This window comes from Camelina sativa, chromosome 16 (genome assembly GCF_000633955.1).
Source record: "Camelina sativa cultivar DH55 chromosome 16, Cs, whole genome shotgun sequence".
Taxonomy (NCBI): domain Eukaryota; kingdom Viridiplantae; phylum Streptophyta; class Magnoliopsida; order Brassicales; family Brassicaceae; genus Camelina; species Camelina sativa.
Window position 1 is genome coordinate 1,265,670 of NC_025700.1, and position 18,284 is coordinate 1,283,953.

General features: G+C 35.1%; 4 protein-coding genes and 2 long non-coding RNA genes across 7 annotated transcripts; 4 read left to right on the forward strand and 2 right to left on the reverse strand.

Moving 5' to 3' along the window:
• Nucleotides 682-3,532, forward strand: LOC104749184 (bifunctional L-3-cyanoalanine synthase/cysteine synthase C1, mitochondrial). Of its 2 annotated transcripts, XM_010470777.2 has the most exons (10): nt 682-976; nt 1,128-1,237; nt 1,337-1,394; nt 1,495-1,758; nt 2,396-2,533; nt 2,626-2,677; nt 2,772-2,851; nt 2,949-3,008; nt 3,086-3,166; nt 3,265-3,532. In XM_010470777.2, exons 1-10 carry the CDS (start codon nt 812-814, stop codon nt 3,361-3,363), a joined length of 1,107 nt encoding a protein of 368 aa, XP_010469079.1. In that variant the 5' UTR covers nt 682-811; the 3' UTR covers nt 3,364-3,532. The 2 variants fall into 2 exon arrangements, with proteins under 2 accessions (XP_010469079.1, XP_010469078.1); XM_010470776.2 differs by lacking the exons at nt 682-976; nt 1,128-1,237; nt 1,337-1,394; nt 1,495-1,758 and adding exons at nt 1,871-1,917; nt 2,018-2,281.
• Nucleotides 4,225-5,421, reverse strand: LOC104749185. The gene is made up of 4 exons (XR_761340.2): nt 5,285-5,421; nt 4,841-5,076; nt 4,660-4,723; nt 4,225-4,526 (listed from the first exon to the last, which is right to left on the reverse strand). It is a non-coding gene; the product is annotated as an uncharacterized LOC104749185 (long non-coding RNA).
• LOC104749187 (syntaxin-73-like) lies at nt 6,268-7,753 on the forward strand. Its single transcript, XM_019238011.1, has 8 exons — nt 6,268-6,517; nt 6,611-6,736; nt 6,826-6,985; nt 7,077-7,162; nt 7,242-7,310; nt 7,399-7,443; nt 7,526-7,588; nt 7,673-7,753. Exons 1-8 carry the CDS (start codon nt 6,362-6,364, stop codon nt 7,751-7,753), a joined length of 786 nt encoding a protein of 261 aa, XP_019093556.1. The 5' UTR covers nt 6,268-6,361.
• Nucleotides 9,459-10,140, forward strand: LOC109129626. Its single transcript, XR_002035912.1, has 3 exons — nt 9,459-9,534; nt 9,749-10,016; nt 10,102-10,140. It is a non-coding gene; the product is annotated as an uncharacterized LOC109129626 (long non-coding RNA).
• On the reverse strand, nt 11,768-12,743 carry LOC104749188 (E3 ubiquitin-protein ligase RHA1B-like). Its single transcript, XM_010470779.2, has one exon. The coding sequence runs from the start codon at nt 12,489-12,491 to the stop codon at nt 11,979-11,981; it is 513 nt and encodes a 170-aa protein (XP_010469081.1). The 5' UTR covers nt 12,492-12,743; the 3' UTR covers nt 11,768-11,978.
• LOC104749189 (photosystem I chlorophyll a/b-binding protein 2, chloroplastic) lies at nt 16,499-18,099 on the forward strand. The gene is made up of 4 exons (XM_010470780.2): nt 16,499-16,705; nt 17,009-17,193; nt 17,296-17,810; nt 17,893-18,099. Exons 1-4 carry the CDS (start codon nt 16,656-16,658, stop codon nt 17,908-17,910), a joined length of 768 nt encoding a protein of 255 aa, XP_010469082.1. The 5' UTR covers nt 16,499-16,655; the 3' UTR covers nt 17,911-18,099.

The following is an 18,284-nucleotide window of genomic DNA, read 5'->3' on the forward strand; positions in this document are numbered from 1 at the left end:
CAAGTCCTTTGGTTTCTGGTCTTGTCCTCCTTAGATGCTTCTATTGTTGATCTACATGTGTGAAATGTTTGTATCTGTACTGTAATGTGCCCTCTTAATGCAATCTTTGTAAACAAAGGAATAAAAATTCCCAAAAGTTCAACGCAAATGGTGTACAAAAGCCTACATAATAAACCCAATCCTAATTTTGCGTTAATCACCGGTTAATCAATTCTTCGGTAAGCCGGTTCGGTTTGCAAATATATCCGGTTCAGCATTGTATTCTAAACGTGTCAGTGTCACCAACTTCGTCTAGAATGGCTAAATCCTCCTAATCGAATTGAGACATAGCCACCAAAAATTCACCAGGAATAAACAAATGATCCCATTTGTCACATACTTCTACTTTTCAACAAAGCATAAAAGATTCCCCGACCGATGGTTAATTAAGACTGTAATAACAAAGAAATTGCAAGAAGCAGGCAGGTGTATGAAGTTGACTGTAAAGTTTTGATCATTCCACTCACTGAATGAAAGACGAGTATCATCAGTTGAACTCTGACAAGAGCCCTTCACGTACCCCAATTCACAATTTGCCTAATTACACATATATTTCCAAGAATCAACTTGTATTTATTTCAATATTATATACTTTACCACTAATAAATGGAAGTGGATACAATGGATTTGTCTTCTTACTCTCAACCATTTTATATATGATTGCCTTCTCCTCCGTTTCTTCTCAACCTATCACTAGTACTACACAGAGCTTTTAAACTTTGTTTTCTCTCTTTCGTCTCTTCAAACTTTGTTAACTCCGTTTAGTCAAACAATGGCCTCTGTTTCAAAGAGGTTACTGAAGAGAGAGACGATCCCCTGTATCAGCAACACCATGAGGAAACTCTTCTCCACCGTTGGATCTCCATCTTTTGCTCAGAGACTCCGAGATCTTCCCAAAGACTTCCCATCTACTAACGCTAAACGAGACGCCTCTCTGGTAAAGCCAAAAATAATAATAACCGTTTTTTTTTTTTTTCTCTTTTCTTGAGTATCTTTGAAAATTGGATCTGGTTTTTAAGTAAAAGTTTATTGTCTTTCTTCCGATGTCGATTGACTCAAGTTCGTCTGGATGTTTAACGTTGTTGTAGCTCATTGGACGAACACCTCTTGTGTTTCTCAACAGAGTCACTGAAGGTTGTGAAGCTTACATTGCAGCCAAGCAGGAACACTTCCAGCCAACTTGTAGCATCAAGGACAGGTTCTTGTTATAATCTATATAAATCTTTGATTACTAGAAACCATAAGTATAAAAAAAGTATTGATCTTTTGTTCGGTTTTGTTTTTGTTGTCTTTTTAGACCAGCTATAGCTATGATTGCAGATGCAGAGAAGAAAAAACTAATCATCCCTGGAAAAGTAATTATTAGCCTTTTTTATATATATATATTTCCCATATCAAAAGTAGATTAGTCAAAGAGTTTCTTACCACAGCTGAACTGATGCTTAATTTTTTCAGACAACATTGATAGAGCCCACTTCAGGAAACATGGGAATAAGTTTGGCTTTCATGGCGGCTCTGAAAGGGTACAAGATTGTAATGACGATGCCTTCTTACACCAGCTTGGAGAGGAGAGTGACTATGAGATCCTTTGGTGCAGAGCTTGTTCTTACTGATCCAACTAAAGGAATGGGTGGAACCGTTAAGAAAGCTTATGACCTCCTTGACTCTACTCCTGATGCTTTTATGTGTCAACAGTTTGCTAATCCAGCTAACACTCAGGTACTACTTAAGAGAGTTAGAATGACATATCTTTTTCCATTTAGCCTTGAAGTTGTTATGTTTTGACATAAGATTGAATCTAGAGATGATGATGCTTGGAATATTNCTATAGCTATGATTGCAGATGCAGAGAAGAAAAAACTAATCATCCCTGGAAAAGTAATTATTAGCCTTTTTTATATATATATATTTCCCATATCAAAAGTAGATTAGTCAAAGAGTTTCTTACCACAGCTGAACTGATGCTTAATTTTTTCAGACAACATTGATAGAGCCCACTTCAGGAAACATGGGAATAAGTTTGGCTTTCATGGCGGCTCTGAAAGGGTACAAGATTGTAATGACGATGCCTTCTTACACCAGCTTGGAGAGGAGAGTGACTATGAGATCCTTTGGTGCAGAGCTTGTTCTTACTGATCCAACTAAAGGAATGGGTGGAACCGTTAAGAAAGCTTATGACCTCCTTGACTCTACTCCTGATGCTTTTATGTGTCAACAGTTTGCTAATCCAGCTAACACTCAGGTACTACTTAAGAGAGTTAGAATGACATATCTTTTTCCATTTAGCCTTGAAGTTGTTATGTTTTGACATAAGATTGAATCTAGAGATGATGATGCTTGGAATATTTTGATGTAGATTCATTATGATACAACTGGTCCTGAGATTTGGGAAGACACACTTGGAAATGTCGATATCTTTGTGATGGGAATTGGGAGTGGAGGCACAGTCTCTGGAGTTGGGCAATACCTTAAATCTAAAAACCCCAACGTCAAGGTGATTTTGTTTTAAATTCTGAAGGTATCTTATCTTGTGGATATCAAAAAAGATATTGCTATTTGAACGTGAATTGTTTTGCAAATTGGTAGATATATGGAGTGGAACCTGCTGAAAGCAATATACTCAACGGTGGCAAGCCAGGTGAAATAATTTTGAACTTTTTAACACTTTCACTTGTGGTCCATATTTGAGTTGTTTCTGTCGCTGATGTTAGAGTTTTAAACTTTGTGTTTAGGTCCACATGCTATCACAGGCAATGGGGTTGGATTTAAACCAGATATCTTGGATATGGATGTTATGGAGAGTGTTCTTGAGGTATGAAGTAAAAAAGGCTTAAAAGCTTCCATTTTATCTTACTCTCAATCAACTTCTAAAAAGCTAATGTTTGAGAGAATTTGTGTGTGAAAAACAGGTGAGTAGTGAGGATGCTATAAAGATGGCTAGAGAATTGGCATTGAAAGAAGGTCTCATGGTAAGTGTTTTAATGATTTAACAGAGATAATTTGGCTCGTTTGTTTTCTGGCACTAAGTATGGAAACTAACTTGTAGGTTGGGATATCGTCCGGAGCTAACACCGTGGCAGCTCTTAGACTAGCGAAAATGCCAGAGAACAAAGGCAAACTCATTGTGGTAAGAGAGGGAAAAGTGTTTTTTTTCTTTGGCTCTCTGTTTTTGATATGTGTGTTTTGATTTGATCGGAAACTGTTTTTGTGTGTAATGTATAATAGACGATTCATGCGAGCTTTGGAGAGAGATATCTGTCGTCCGTTCTGTTTGATGAGCTGAGGAAAGAAGCAGAAGAGATGAAGCCAGTTTCTGTCGATTGATGAAGAACTGTACTAAAAAAAAAACGAAAGGTGTAAGAGCATCTCGAGGGATGGAGATGGTCTAAGAGTTGTATGTTTGTTTTATATATATGGGGGATATTGGAAAAAATAAATAGAGTGATATTCAGCGTTTTGTGGTTCGAATAAGATTTTTGTCACATTTGAGATTTTTGCTGTTAATTGAAAATATTTTAAAACCAGTAAAAAAATAAAACTAAATTGAAAACGTTATTGGAAACTTAATCCTGAATCTACATAACAACCCAAATACAAATTGAATTTATAGAATTTCTTATGATTAATGATTAAATCATATGACACAATCTAAAATCCTATTAGTTTTCACATTATTTTGTATATTTAACATCCAAAATTTTGACTTTGTTCAAAAAAAAAAAAACATCCAAAATTTTGAAAAAAAACTTTAATAACGTAAAATTTTAATGTAAATTTACGTAACAATTCAAAAACTAAGTGTAATTGTCTATCTATCTAATGATCAACGAAATGACTGGATCCAAAGTCTCAAAGTCCCGTTTAGCTATCACATCGATTTGTAAATTGAGTATTAAAAAAACAAAAACAAAAATATATATTTTATGAAACCTTTTATTAAAAAATCAAAAATCAAAAATTTATTTAAAAACAAACCTTAATACTAAACTTTATATCAAGATGCAAAAACAAATTGAACTTGTGAAATCTATCTAACGATCATCCAAATGACTTGATCCAAAGTCCGTTTAACTTTCACATCGATTTGTAAACTTAGTATAAAGAAAAACCAAAAACAAAAAAAAACACAACAATTTTAAAGTAAATTTAGTATTAAGAAAAAAACAAAAACAAAAGTTTTAAGAAACTCTTATAAAAAATCAAAATTTAAACCTTAGTGTTAAATCTACATCACAATGCAGAAACTAATTGAATTAGTGTTCGGGATTAGTTTTCGCATCGATTTGTAAACTTAATATAAAAAAGCAAAAAAAAGAAACAAATATCTTTAATTGAAACTAATAAAGATTAAAAAAAAATAGAAATTGACCTCACGTTCTTCTTGGGTGGTAAGCGCTATTGAAGATGACGCATGTGGACGAGGATGTATGGATTCTTGGCGCAGTTAGAGTAGTGAACTTGATTTTATTCATTCAGGCTTTTTTTTGCTGTAAAAAAGAAACCAAATATAATCATAAATTATGATTCATAATGATGCTACCAAAAACTGAGATTATAGATTAATCATAAAACACACATAAAAATTACTAAGATGTGAAAATTTCCCAACAAAACTCTCACCGTAGCTGTTGCTTTTAAGTTTTAAGAATAAAGGCGGCTTCAACTTTGGAGTGGGAAACACGACCTGATACAGATGTGATAACAGCAAACGCAAGCAATAATTTTTTTTTTTTTTTCAAAGATGCAAGCAAGATAAGATTCTATAATTTCAAAGAGAATAATAAAATTGATGGATATATACCTTTTTTTTTCTTTAAATTTCAATTCGTCTCTGGCACGTAGAAGTGTAGAACCATCCATCATCGATGTGCTCTGTTTAATTCCTCTGTTTGATCAGTTTCCACGTCGAGCGAGCGAGCTCATCATCATCAGAGCCATTATTAGCCCATTATATATCTCGGGACCTAAAACCCTAAACTTATTTGCAGAATCCATTACTCAAAACGCCTTCTCAACGAATCCTTCTTACGTAAATCACTGTTACGATTTAAATTCAAAATCAAAACACATCACCGTTACGATTGACGGATCAAAGCAACTGAAAAATCGGGAGTACGAATTGAAAATTACCAGCAATCAATCAAACAAAACAAGACACAAATTTAAACAATCCACAGAGAGAATCGATCATCATGCAGTTGAACCCTAGGACTCGACCACCAAGCGAGAATTTGAGATAACCAACCTTTAGGGTAGAGTAAAGAAAAACCACACCGACCGATCCATGAAGAGGAAAGAGGATCGATTCTTCTGTGCCACCGTCGTCGATGAGAGAATCACAGAGAAAAAAGACGACGAAGCATAAATATAATCTCTCTCGATGTTCGGTTTGTGTTGCCGAATGAATATATATATATATATATATATATATATACATTTTAGCTAAAAGACAATATAGCCGTTACAGCCTGTTTTCTACTACTAATAATGGAAATTAACTTGACTTTCATGTTAAGCTACTAGTAGTCTAAAATAATGGAAATTTACTAACGGTAATATTGAAACAACCGCCTCTACTACTTACTACTTACTACTTACTACTTACTACTTACTACATTGATATTACAGTTGTCTAGTTACGGGTTCTAAAGGATAATAAAAATTTGGAAATCTTTATGCAAAAATATACTGTCTAGCTAAATCAGCATTTTATGGTTATGCGGTTCAAATAAGGATTTTGTCTTCGTAAAATCTGGTTTGTTTGGGACTTGAGATTTTTGCTGTTAAATTGTAAATATTTTTAGTTGATGATATATCCAATAGAAAAATTCTTTAATTTAGAAGTAGTTAAGTATTACTCCTTTTTTTTTTTTTTTTGACAACTATTACTCCTTATGATACAAAAGAAAGAAAATAAACAACATGTTGGTAGATGTTACAAAAAAAAAAAAAAAAAACATGTTGGTAATGAAATCAAATAAAACGTTTTAAAACTTATACGCATTGACTATCATCAGATAAACCTGTCATAAATACTAACAACGACTGAGAGTATTTTGACCAATAGAAGTAAGTAATACTAGAGAATCTACATGCTTTTTGACTTAATAATAATAATTAAAGAAAATATATCTTCCAGTTTTATAGAAGCGAATCACAATATACAGCTTCGTGGCAACAGATCCAACGGCCAGAAAACAATCTTGCAATTTTGTAGAAGCCACCACGTATCCATGTTGTAACTGCTCTGATCACATATTTTGCAAAACAACAACTTTCAGAAGAAACCTTAACCAACAACAAAAAAAAACCTCCGGCGAAGATGGGCGTGGTTGATTTGATCACTAGGGTTGATTCCATCTGTAAGAAGTACGACAAGTATGACATTGATAAACAGAGAGAAGCTAACGTCTCTGGTGACGATGCTTTCTCTCGCCTTTACTCCACCTTCGAATCTGCACTCGAAACTGTTCTTCAGGTTCGTTTAGATCATTCACTAGATCGCGTTGCGTTTCTGTTTTTGTGTTTTTGGTTTTGTATCGTTAAAATTGTGTGAGGAAACGTAATATAGAAAACAGAGGATTTGTCGTCTGAAACGAATAAAGCGAAAGCTGTAGCGATGAACGCGGAGATACGAAGAACGAAAGCTCGATTGCTTGAAGGAGTTCCAAAACTTCAGTGGCTTGCTCTCAAAAAGGTCTTCTCTGTTTTTTTTTTGTTGTTCAATCTGATGATTTGAGCCTTGCATTGGTGAGAAGTTTTATAACATCTGATGACTTATTTTAGGTCAAAGGGATTTCAAAGGAAGAGCTTGATGTTAGAAATGATTTGGTTTTGTCATTGAGAGATAAGATTGAGGCCATACCAGATACCTCTGCTCCTGTTGTAGGTGGTTGGCCAGGTTCAACATCATATTCGAACATCAGATTCGATACTAATGTCTCGGGTATTTATATCTTGTTTTCTCTACGTTATTAGTGACCTCTGCGTTATAAGATTAGTATGTTGACTAATGAAGACTTGGTCGCTTGTATCAGATCACAGAATTGGTAGTGAATATTTCGTGCCAACCGAAGAGTCTGATCAGTTTAAACAAGAATACGAGATGAGAAGAATAAAACAGGCAAGTGTTGTGTTTTTGACTCTTTTTACCATTTGGCCTATTGACCGATTTCTGAAGGCAAGCAATAGTCTAACTACAGGATCAAGGATTGGATTATATAGCTGAAGGATTGGATACACTCAAGAATATGGCTCAAGACATCAATGAGGTTCACCTATATAACGATATCTTGTTGTGTAGTTAATGTTCTGGTTCCCATGTCGTAGTGATTCTCTTACTGCTGCCAAGCATTACAGGAACTTGATAGACAAGAACCACTCATGGCTGAAATAGATACAAAGGTTAATTAACTAACACTTGTCCTCCTTTTTCTTTAGCGAGATCATGCTTACCTCTTTATTGATCTGGTGTTATGTCATTTAGACTGACAAGGCAGCTACTGACTTGAAAAGCACCAATGTGAGGATCAAGGATACTGTAACAAAGGTAGTGATATAACACACGCATTCCTCTTAAGATCACAACCTCGTTCTACTATAATTAAGCTCATTGTTTTCTATTCAATTATAGTTGAGATCGAGCCGCAACTTCTGCATAGACATCATCCTCTTATGCATACTCTTGGGAATAGCTGCCTTCATATACAAGTAACCTTCTCTTTTTCACTCACTCTTCAGTCTTGATTGTTATTGGAGACATGAAATCTTGATTCATCTAACTTTTCTTTACTTTGAATTTTTTGCAGTTCAGTGAAATGAAGGATGGTGATCCCTGAGACGCTATATATGCATCAGCATACATATAGAAGCATGTTTCAAGCTAGAGTCAAAAGAGGGAAGATTCATTTTTCGCATGTCTATTAAAATAGGTGATTTAATTTATCCTATCGTTCTAATTGAGAAGAATAACAGTAAACTACGAAAAAAAAATGCAATTCCATCTAAAAGATTGACATTACAAAAGCAAGTTTATGCGCTCCTACTTCAAGAGAAGAAAGAATACACAACATAGATTTGCAAATGACATCCCATCAATAATCTAGCAAAATATCCACCCAAGTTCAGATTTGTGCGGTGTTGCGATTCAGATGCCAAACAGTTTTGCATTTCATGATGTGACTTTGAGGTGGAGCCAACCACTGCATAGCTCTCTGTTTCTAACTGTGAACTGCAAGCAATGTTCTTGGAGCACAAGTGTTTTGTAGTTAGCAGCACCAGAACCTCCGAGAACATTGCTTTAACATATTTTATTTTGGGTGTTTTGGATACCTTTTAGATAGATACTTCAAGAACATTGCGCCATTACACAGACACGTATACAAAAGCTAGTGGCTTTAACATATTTTTATACTATTGGTGTTATGTGTACGTGTGAATGTGGACTACTAGACTAGATTGCCCCTATAGTCTATTATATATATAAAAAAAGATTCTCTAGTACATAAAATCTAGAGCAGGAGATGATTATAGATGCTGGTGATTTTTATTGGTCATCTACTCAATCATTACCCAAATAGTAAATGCCACTAGCCCCATTTTTAACCTACCCACTTCAATAATCTTTCTCTACATTGAAAGCATGTCATCTCTCCATACCAAATTACAATAATACAATCTCATGTTTAGTAAAATGCTACATAAAAACATACAACAATTCTTGGATTTTCAGTACGGTTCTGTACTAGGAATCAGTTTAAGCCAAGAACGCCATACATAATTAGACTCACAAACGGATAAAAGTAAATAAAAAAATGTTCGTTTCTCAAGATTCTTCGATGTTTGGTACCTATATATATTATTATTGAAATAAAATGCTACGTTTGAATTGACTGATCGATCTGCAGACCAAAGCATGTTACCAGATTCTGCCTTTACGCATTACCATGATCCATTGAATTTAGATCCTTTTGGTTAAAACTAGTGATACAAAAAAAAAACTGATAGTCTGAATTTTAAAATCTTTAATACAATAATTATTTTGTTACAGATGTGGTCACAGGTCACTGGTATTGGTCAGAGAGACAAGTACTGACAAGAATACAAGATCTTAACTACTCCCGGTTAAAACTAACCCTCACGCTATCTTTATTGGTGTAACACTTAGTATGTTCTTAGGCTTATTTAAATTGGAAAAAATAAAAAAGTGGGCTTAAATCAGTTTAATTGATCTTATTGTAGAACTGTTTTTTGGGTTGTTCTATTGTGACGTGGCGTAGTATGATTGGAAACAAATTTTTTGCAACCAAGAGATCGTTTCATTTTCATTTCCTCGTCTCCTCTGTCTCCTCGGCGTCTTCGTCTTCTCCATCGCTGATCGATCTAATCAGCGGTGGTTATGGCTTCTAACGATTCAAAAAACGGCGGCGGTTTCTTCGCCTCTATTACTTCATCCATCACCAGTTTTGGATCGGTCATGTCCAAATCAGTTAACGGGTAACGAATTCAAATCCTCAAATACAATTTCTCGTTTTCGGATCCTCATTTCTTCAGATGGGCTGGATTCACATACTTATTATGTTGGAAACTATTGTGTCGTTTTGGTATTGGGATGTTATAATCATTTAATTGTTGAGCTATAATTGGGGAATTTTGTGTGTGTCTGTGTGTGTGGTTATGAAGAAATCAACTATGTTTGCTTTTTGTTTAGTTTGATGGGATATGAAGGGCTTGAAGTAATTAATCCAGAGGGAAGTACTGCGGATGCAGAGGAGGAAGCAGCAAGAGGAAGGTGGAAGCAAGAGTTATGTTTTACTAAAGAGTTAGAAAAAGAAAAAAACTGATTCTTGGATTGCTCAGGAACGTGATATGGATATTGGAAGATGATGCAGAAGTACATAGGTTCTGATGTTACATCTATGGTGACTCTTCCTGTCATCATTTTTGAACCCATGACAATGCTTCAGAAGATGGCTGAGGTTTGTGTTCTTAGATTTTGATTATAATGAAAGAACCTCTTTATCTTTTGGTTTCTATTGATTATGTTTTTCTTGTATCTAACAGTTGATGGAATACTCGCATCTGCTTGACATGGCTGACAAATCCGAAGACCCTTACATGTGTATGGTATATGCATGTAAGCAAGCTTATTATACCCATTCTTCCTCTCCTTTCTTGTGTTCAAACTCTTCGTATCTCTGTTCTTGTAGTTGTTTTTCATGGTCCGGCTAACTTCCAACTGATCTTTTAACAGATTTTTATGTTACCTATTTTTATGTTGTTATGAAAGAAGTTACCTATTTTTATGTTGTTACGAAAGAAGTCTCAGAAATCAGATTTCACCATATACACTACAGGGCTAGCTCCATATTAACAGAAAAAATAGTAGTGTGCACCTTTGCAGCTTTCATGTTTCTCAAGTCCTCGAAATAAAGATTCGGCTGCAGCCAAGAGAACCCTTACCATTAAACTATACACAAACTTACTGTGGAATACAAAAACATAGAAGAAAGGTTGAGGCTTGTTTCTTTACCANTTTCTTGTATCTAACAGTTGATGGAATACTCGCATCTGCTTGACATGGCTGACAAATCCGAAGACCCTTACATGTGTATGGTATATGCATGTAAGCAAACTTATTATACCCATTCTTCCTCTCCTTTCTTGTGTTCAAACTCTTCGTATCTCTGTTCTTGTAGTTGTTTTTCATGGTCCGGCTAACTTCCAACTGATCTTTTAAAAGATTTTTATGTTACCTATTTTTATGTTGTTATGAAAGAAGTTACCTATTTTTATGTTGTTACGAAAGAAGTCTCAGAAATCAGATTTCACCATATACACTACAGGGCTAGCTCCATATTAACAGAAAAAATAGTAGTGTGCACCTTTGCAGCTTTCATGTTTCTCAAGTCCTCGAAATAAAGATTCGGCTGCAGCCAAGAGAACCCTTACCATTAAACTATACACAAACTTACTGTGGAGTACAAAAACATAGAAGAAAGGTTGAGGCTTGTTTCTTTACCGAATTCAATATTTCCCTTCACAAGCTCAGCGAGGCCTTTGATCGCTTTAGCTGCAGCAACCACATCTTGAAGATTTTCATGGCCACTCTCTTTTACCAATTCCAGAAATTCGTCAGCAACATCCATTGATCAAATCTCTTATACAAGTTCCTATATCTAGACACACACAAACATAGTAGCACTGTTCATATTTGGTATTGTATTTTGAAATTTATATAAGTATGTTCTTTTGAAATTTATTTTGCAATTTTGAAACATAGTACCAATGATCAAATGTTCTTTTATAAGTTTTTATAATTGTAATATGTTTAAAAATATTATATTATTAAATCTTATGATCTTAAACATATTCTCCTAATAACTAAGTTTTTAACAAAAGATCTTAACTACTGATCTTATATTATTTTTCTAATATATTTACTCTAAAAACACAAAAAATAGTTGCCCTTTTAAAAATGCCCTCAGAAATTAATTAAAATAGCATAAAACTACTCTAAATGGAAAATTTAAGGTCATAACTTTGGTTTGGATTAAAAATGAAACAATATCGGTTTTATTTTATCTAGATCTTCCATATAAGACCTGAATTTTTTAATACTTTTCAGTTTAATATGGTACTATTGTTTTTTGTTTTTAGGATATATTTAGCATTTATTTTTTTTATTTTTTTTTACTGTTTTCTTCAGCTCATCAAATTAAAGAGTAAATAAAGTACTCGAAATTGTTAATTGCTCATCTCTCATTCATATGTATACACACAGAAAAGCGTGGCAAATCTAATTAGTGTCAGTAAAAGAGGAGGAGGGTGAAGAAAAAGCAAAATCAAAAGTACAAGAAGTGGTGAAAAAAGAACAACAAGGGACGGCAAAAGAGAGAAAGCGTGGTCTCTCTCTCTGTCTTTCTTTCTTTGTTGCTTTTCTATAACAATTCGGTGACGGGACACAAGTCACTGTGAACACCAGAAGCAGCCCAAAGCCGTTGGTTGAACTCTTCTTGCATCTCATCTGGAACAAACGGTGTCCTACAAAGCGGACACGTCTTCTGATCATGATCCATCCAACGGTCAAGACAGCTCCGGTGAAATATATGTCTGCAGTTTCTCAGCCACCGGATCTCTTGCTCTCCTTCGAACTCGTACAAACACACGGCGCAGTTTTCCGGTGATTCTTCGCCGGAGTTTTTTATCTCTTCGTATTTTATAACCGGTAAGATCTCTCTGATTAGAAGCGCGGAGAAGGGTGAGCGGGTTTCGGGTATTCGGGTCGGGTACGATGTGTAGTCGGGCCAGGTTTGGTCCATCTCGAGAAAATCTGAGAGACCCAAGAAACGGAAGATAGAGAAGACGACGGTTCTTATGAAACCTAGAATCGAAAGCGTTTGTACGAATAGCTTCGGTAAGAAAACTTCTGTGTAACCTACGGGAAAGCCCATGGAGAAAGCTAGGGTTTTTTTTTTAAAGAGTGAGTGAGCTCTGGGTTTTTTTTTTTTTTTTTTGATAAAGTTGATTTTTTTAATAAACTGAGAAGTTTGATTTATAGAGAGGCCAAAGGAGGAGGAAGAAGATGAAGAAAGATTGGTACAAGATCCGTCTTAACGACGTCGTGTCGTGTAAGATTGATTTTTGATAAAGTTAACTGACTGTGACGTTTGGTTATCTGAACGTTGCAGTGAGTACAAAATGGGAAAGCAAGAAAAGGTGATAAGATTGGTCTGTGAGATATGGTTCTGTCACCAAACATTGTTGGGATTGTTGTTATTGTGTTTTTTTTTTAGTTGGCTACGTGCGTCTCTACAGGATACATACATATCTTTGGAATAAAAGCATCTGCAAGTTGCACGACGATCAGCACACGTGGTACGTACGGTTGATAGGAGATTGTTGATGTGTAGGGCTGGGCATTCGGGTAGCCCGTTCGGGTTCGGATATTATCCATTCGGGTTCGGGTAAACGGGTTTAGAAAAATAGAATCCATTGGGTATTTTTAGATATATGGTTCGGTTCGGTTTGAGTATTATCGGGTTCGGGTCGGCTTGGGTTACAAATTTTAGAACCCGATTAGTACCCGAACTACCGGGTACCCGAAAAAATATAATTAAATTTAAATAAATTTAGTTAAATTTTGACTTATATAACAAAATATTTTAGATATTTTGATTATTTTTGATATTTAAGTATAAAACTAAATGAAATATTTAAAATTATAATCATAATTTTGGGGTAATTGCATTATATTAATGATAAATATTATAAATATGTTTATATGTTCGGGTTTAATGGGTATCCAAATGTGTACTGGGTATTACCCGACCCTAACCCGAACCCACAAGTATTAGAAAATAGAACCCAATAGAATTTTATAGGCAAATCCGTACCCAACCCGAACTCGGTTTTTCGGGTCGGATTCCGAATTGGATATTCGGGTACGGTTTTTATGCCGATGCCTATTGATATGGATTGCGAAATTAATTAATTTGTCCTATTTTTCCCATTTTATATCCTCTTTTTGGGATTCGTTGTATTTTATTTAACACGTGAAATTTTCACTAGGCCACTAGAAAAAATAGGCTACGTTCTCGGTACATTAGGACATTTTTTCATCAGAGAACACACAAAAAAAAATGGAACACTAATTATCATTTACTCTATAAAAACAATTTGATCAAGATTGTTAACTAATCTAGTAGTAAAGTTCAATCAAGCGGCTGAGCTTCTTCGTTACGTGAATCGCACTTCCAAAAAGAGGTCTGATGCATAGCCTCTGGTTATTGTTTATAGGAAAACAAAAAAAAAGGAATATACTACAGATTTTATATTACACGTAATTACATCTGCTAATTAAGGCTTACCAGGCTAGCAGCTAAGCTAAATAGCTTACTTTACTTGACTAGTGCAGAGTGCAGACATTTGTTTTTGTGATTCAATGTTGGTATTAGTTGAGGTGCATATGTCAAATAATTATATCGATCAACTATAATATTACTATTACTAGTTTATATATAGTTCATTGCTTTTGTCTTTGTTATATATTAGTACTACTACCACTACGGTCTGAATTAATCAGTTTTTTTTTTTTTTTTGACAAATGATAGCACTACGGTTTGGATTACTCATAGTTTTGAAAATGATGATAATATGTTTAAAGATCAGTATAAGATTAAATTGGAATATATATAGATCGATATAAAAAAGAAAAAGGCATTAGGTTTGGAGTAAAACATTACAAAAGCAAAAGTTAAAAAGAAAATGAAGAAAGCAAAGAGAAACGAGAGAAGAGTGTGTTGTGGGTCATGGAGGCTTTAAAAAGAGGGCAATAGAGATGATTAATAAAGAGGAACCAATCAACCTTATCTATACCCCTCATCACCCTCAATTTCGAAAATGATGTATATTTGTTTTTTATAACTATATAGTAGTATATAAAAGAAGAAAAAGTCCATTGTTTAACTGAGTGGTGGGCCGGATGTATATAGGAGACAAGTCGTCGGTGGCAATGATCCTTCCACCAACCGGCAATGGTTCATGGCTCAACTATGATCGGAAAAATGTCGTTTTACCAATGAACATATGTTATGTTATCTTTAAATCGTATTTTAAAATCAACTTGTCCTACTCATCTAATACTAATAGTTTATATATGAACATATATTCATCATTAGAAAACTTACACACGATGCTATTTTCAAACTTAGTATTAATAGATTTGATTCTATAGCTGGTAGGAGACTCGATCGATGACACAAAAATAACCCTAGATAAATTAATAATGCTTATGTTTTAGTCAACTTATGGGTTTTAGATTCACACGCTGAATCCCGAAAACGTATACGTTAGAAAACGCAGCTAATAAATTTTCTATATACTGCAGTCTACTTTTTTTTTTCTTTTTTTCTGAAACAGTACTGTAGTCTATACAAGGCTTCCATAAAAACACAAAATATCAAAAACTCATAAAGTATATATTAACGTTTGAGCCCATAATTGTGTTGTAATAATCAAAATCATTTAAAGTATTTTTGACAAGACATATATATGATTACACAGGTATATAAATACATGTACAGTATTATACTGTTTTTGTATTCAACGTCATCACGAAATTCAAACCAAACTTCAATTAGAAAATTCATGACGCTCAACTAGTCACCGAACATACATGTTTGTATGTATATTATACGACAAAAAAGACATGCAAAGTTGTCAATAACCATTGGGTCCAAAAGAAAGAAAAACACTCTCCAAAACGATAAGAGGAGCGAAATAGGTATGGAGATTGGTGTGTTGATTTGGAAATGTTATAATGAGGCCGAGACAGTCACATGGCCCTATTGCTTCTATGCCTTTCATCTCATGCATCTCCTATATACCTCTCCCACACTTCTCTTTGTCAGGTCACTGTTTAATTTTGATTACTCGCACCATCTCTTTCTCTGGTCCCATGATGCAAACGATACGAATATACTTGATTGACTGTTTCTTGTTTGATTGATAACCTATATAAGTATATATACCCTACTATATATTAACCCAATTTGATCCAATATTGATCTTAGATGCTAAGATGATCGTTTTGGGTGGAATCTGAGTTTCAATCATGACTTCATTTGTAATTGAATAAAATTTAGATGATGAAAGTGACGACAACACAAATTTTTTTATTACACTCTTTTTGCTTTTCTACTTAAAAATACGACCAAATATTTAATTATTGGAGTTCATGTATTCAGTCTCTGCTAAGGATTTTCGTGTTGTTGATATTATTAAGATATAAGATTGTAACATATTGCGATGATAAGGATATAATTAGCTCCTTATTATATCTATCTTTCTGTTTTCTATTTCTACTTTGAACTCTCTTTTAAACATGGCCAACTAGTGTTCGCTAATCATAAAATTTTATAGATGTGAAGTCAAGAGTTTTGTTTTGTATAAAGCAGGGGTGGTTTTGAGATAGAAAAAAACGTACAATCTCAATCGCTACAATAATAGTTGATCGATTAACAACGATGTTCATAGATATTTATAATCATTTTGCTTGTGAGTGTACAGTCTTAGATCTCGTCTTGTCATTCTCCTACACGTCATGATGGTACCACTTCATGTATTATTTTGCTTGGTAGCACTCCATGTGTTTCTATTATCAAATTTCGATGCTACAAATTGCATTTAGTTAGTTCGTAGAGAAGGTACATAAATTAAATGAGGTCCCCGCAAATGTCGAAGCCAAATCTATTTTTTTGACGGCCCATTGATTTCTTCTAAAGTTAGAAAACCCAAAGCAAATATGGGCTTTCGGTATTCTTGCTCGGCCCGATCACTTGAAATACAAGCTAATATATATATATATATATATATATATATTTAAACTCGGTTGAATAGAAGTTTATGTTCAAATAGAGAATCCAAGATATGGTGGGAAGAAATTGCCACGTGTAGATGAATTGACCAATGGGGAAACACTTTGCGTTATCCATATAGATAATCAGATAAGCAGAATCTGATTCTGTCATCAGAGGGCTTTTATAGATTACACATCACTCCTTCGTTTCTTCTTTCTAACACACTTTGAGTCTTGAAGGTCAACAACGTCGAGAACAATGGCATCTCTTTGTGCTTCTTCTGCCATCGCCGCCATTTCTTCTCCAAGGTAAGCTCATCTTTTTTGTCTCTCTTCTTATTAGTTACAATCATCTGCTATAGCCTATAGATGAATGTGATTCAGATCCTCGTAAACTAGTTTAGTTTACAAGGCGAGCATAGTGATCCATTGATCTCTAGTAATTAATTTGTATAACTAGCAAATTCCCAAGAACGTGCGTACGTGTGATTTGTTAATAATAATAGTGATGATCCATATGATAAAAAGTTATGCTATTATTGTATATGATAATAGTGTGATCCATATATATGATGATCCTTAGATTTATGATATTGTATGATATATGTGCAGTTTCTTGGGTGGGAAGAAACTGAGGCTGAAGAAGTTGACAGTTCCAGCTGTGTCTAGGCCTGATGCGTCGGTCCGCGCCGTCGCAGCAGATCCAGAGAGACCGATCTGGTTCCCCGGAAGCACTCCTCCAGAGTGGCTCGACGGTAGCCTCCCCGGTGACTTCGGATTTGATCCTCTTGGTCTTTGTGAGTTTAGTTATTTTTTTTGTTCTCCCTTACTATGTTTTTTAAACCAAATAAGTTAAAGACTATTTTCATAATTTTCTGACAAAATTGGACACATGTCAGCATCGGACCCGGACAGTCTAAAGTGGAACGTACAAGCAGAGCTAGTCCACTGCCGATGGGCTATGCTAGGAGCCGCCGGGATATTCATCCCTGAGTTTCTGACGAAGATCGGAATCCTCAACACTCCGTCGTGGTACACGGCGGGAGAGCAAGAGTATTTCACCGACAAAACCACACTCTTCGTCGTTGAGCTAATCTTGATCGGATGGGCTGAAGGACGTAGATGGGCAGACATCATCAAGCCCGGTAGCGTCAACACTGACCCAGTCTTCCCAAACAACAAACTGACGGGCACAGACGTTGGTTACCCGGGTGGGTTATGGTTCGACCCGTTGGGTTGGGGATCCGGTAGTCCAGCTAAACTCAAGGAGTTGAGGACCAAGGAGATCAAGAACGGAAGGTTGGCTATGTTGGCAGTGATGGGTGCTTGGTTCCAACACATCTACACTGGCACCGGTCCTATTGATAACCTTTTTGCACACCTTGCTGATCCTGGTCACGCCACAATCTTCGCTGTAAGTGTGATCCGAATATCAATTTCGGTTTTCTTGATAATCTTTTGACTCGTCTTTGACTAGCTTTTGTATCTTTCAACAGGCTTTCACACCCAAGTGAGAGACAACAACAAGGGTCGTGGGGGAGGAGAATGCGTTTGTGTGATCATGTTTGTACAAATATCGTTTTTTGAACTTCAAATATTATGTATTTATATAAATTGTGGTCGAATGCAAATTAGGGTTTACCATATAACATATGCTCTTGTCCTGACTCAATAATGCTCATAAGGTTGCTTTTACATTATCATATGGGGCCTAAAAGAGCCGAACTCCTCTCCTAACAACCGCACTTAATTACTAGAAAAAAACTATTATCATCTCAAGAATGTTTCAAAGATTAACCATTAAACTAGAAAGTATGTTATTACCAAATCGTGTAATCCAATTGATACATTCCACGAGGAATGTAGAGTTCTATTAACTTAAAAAATT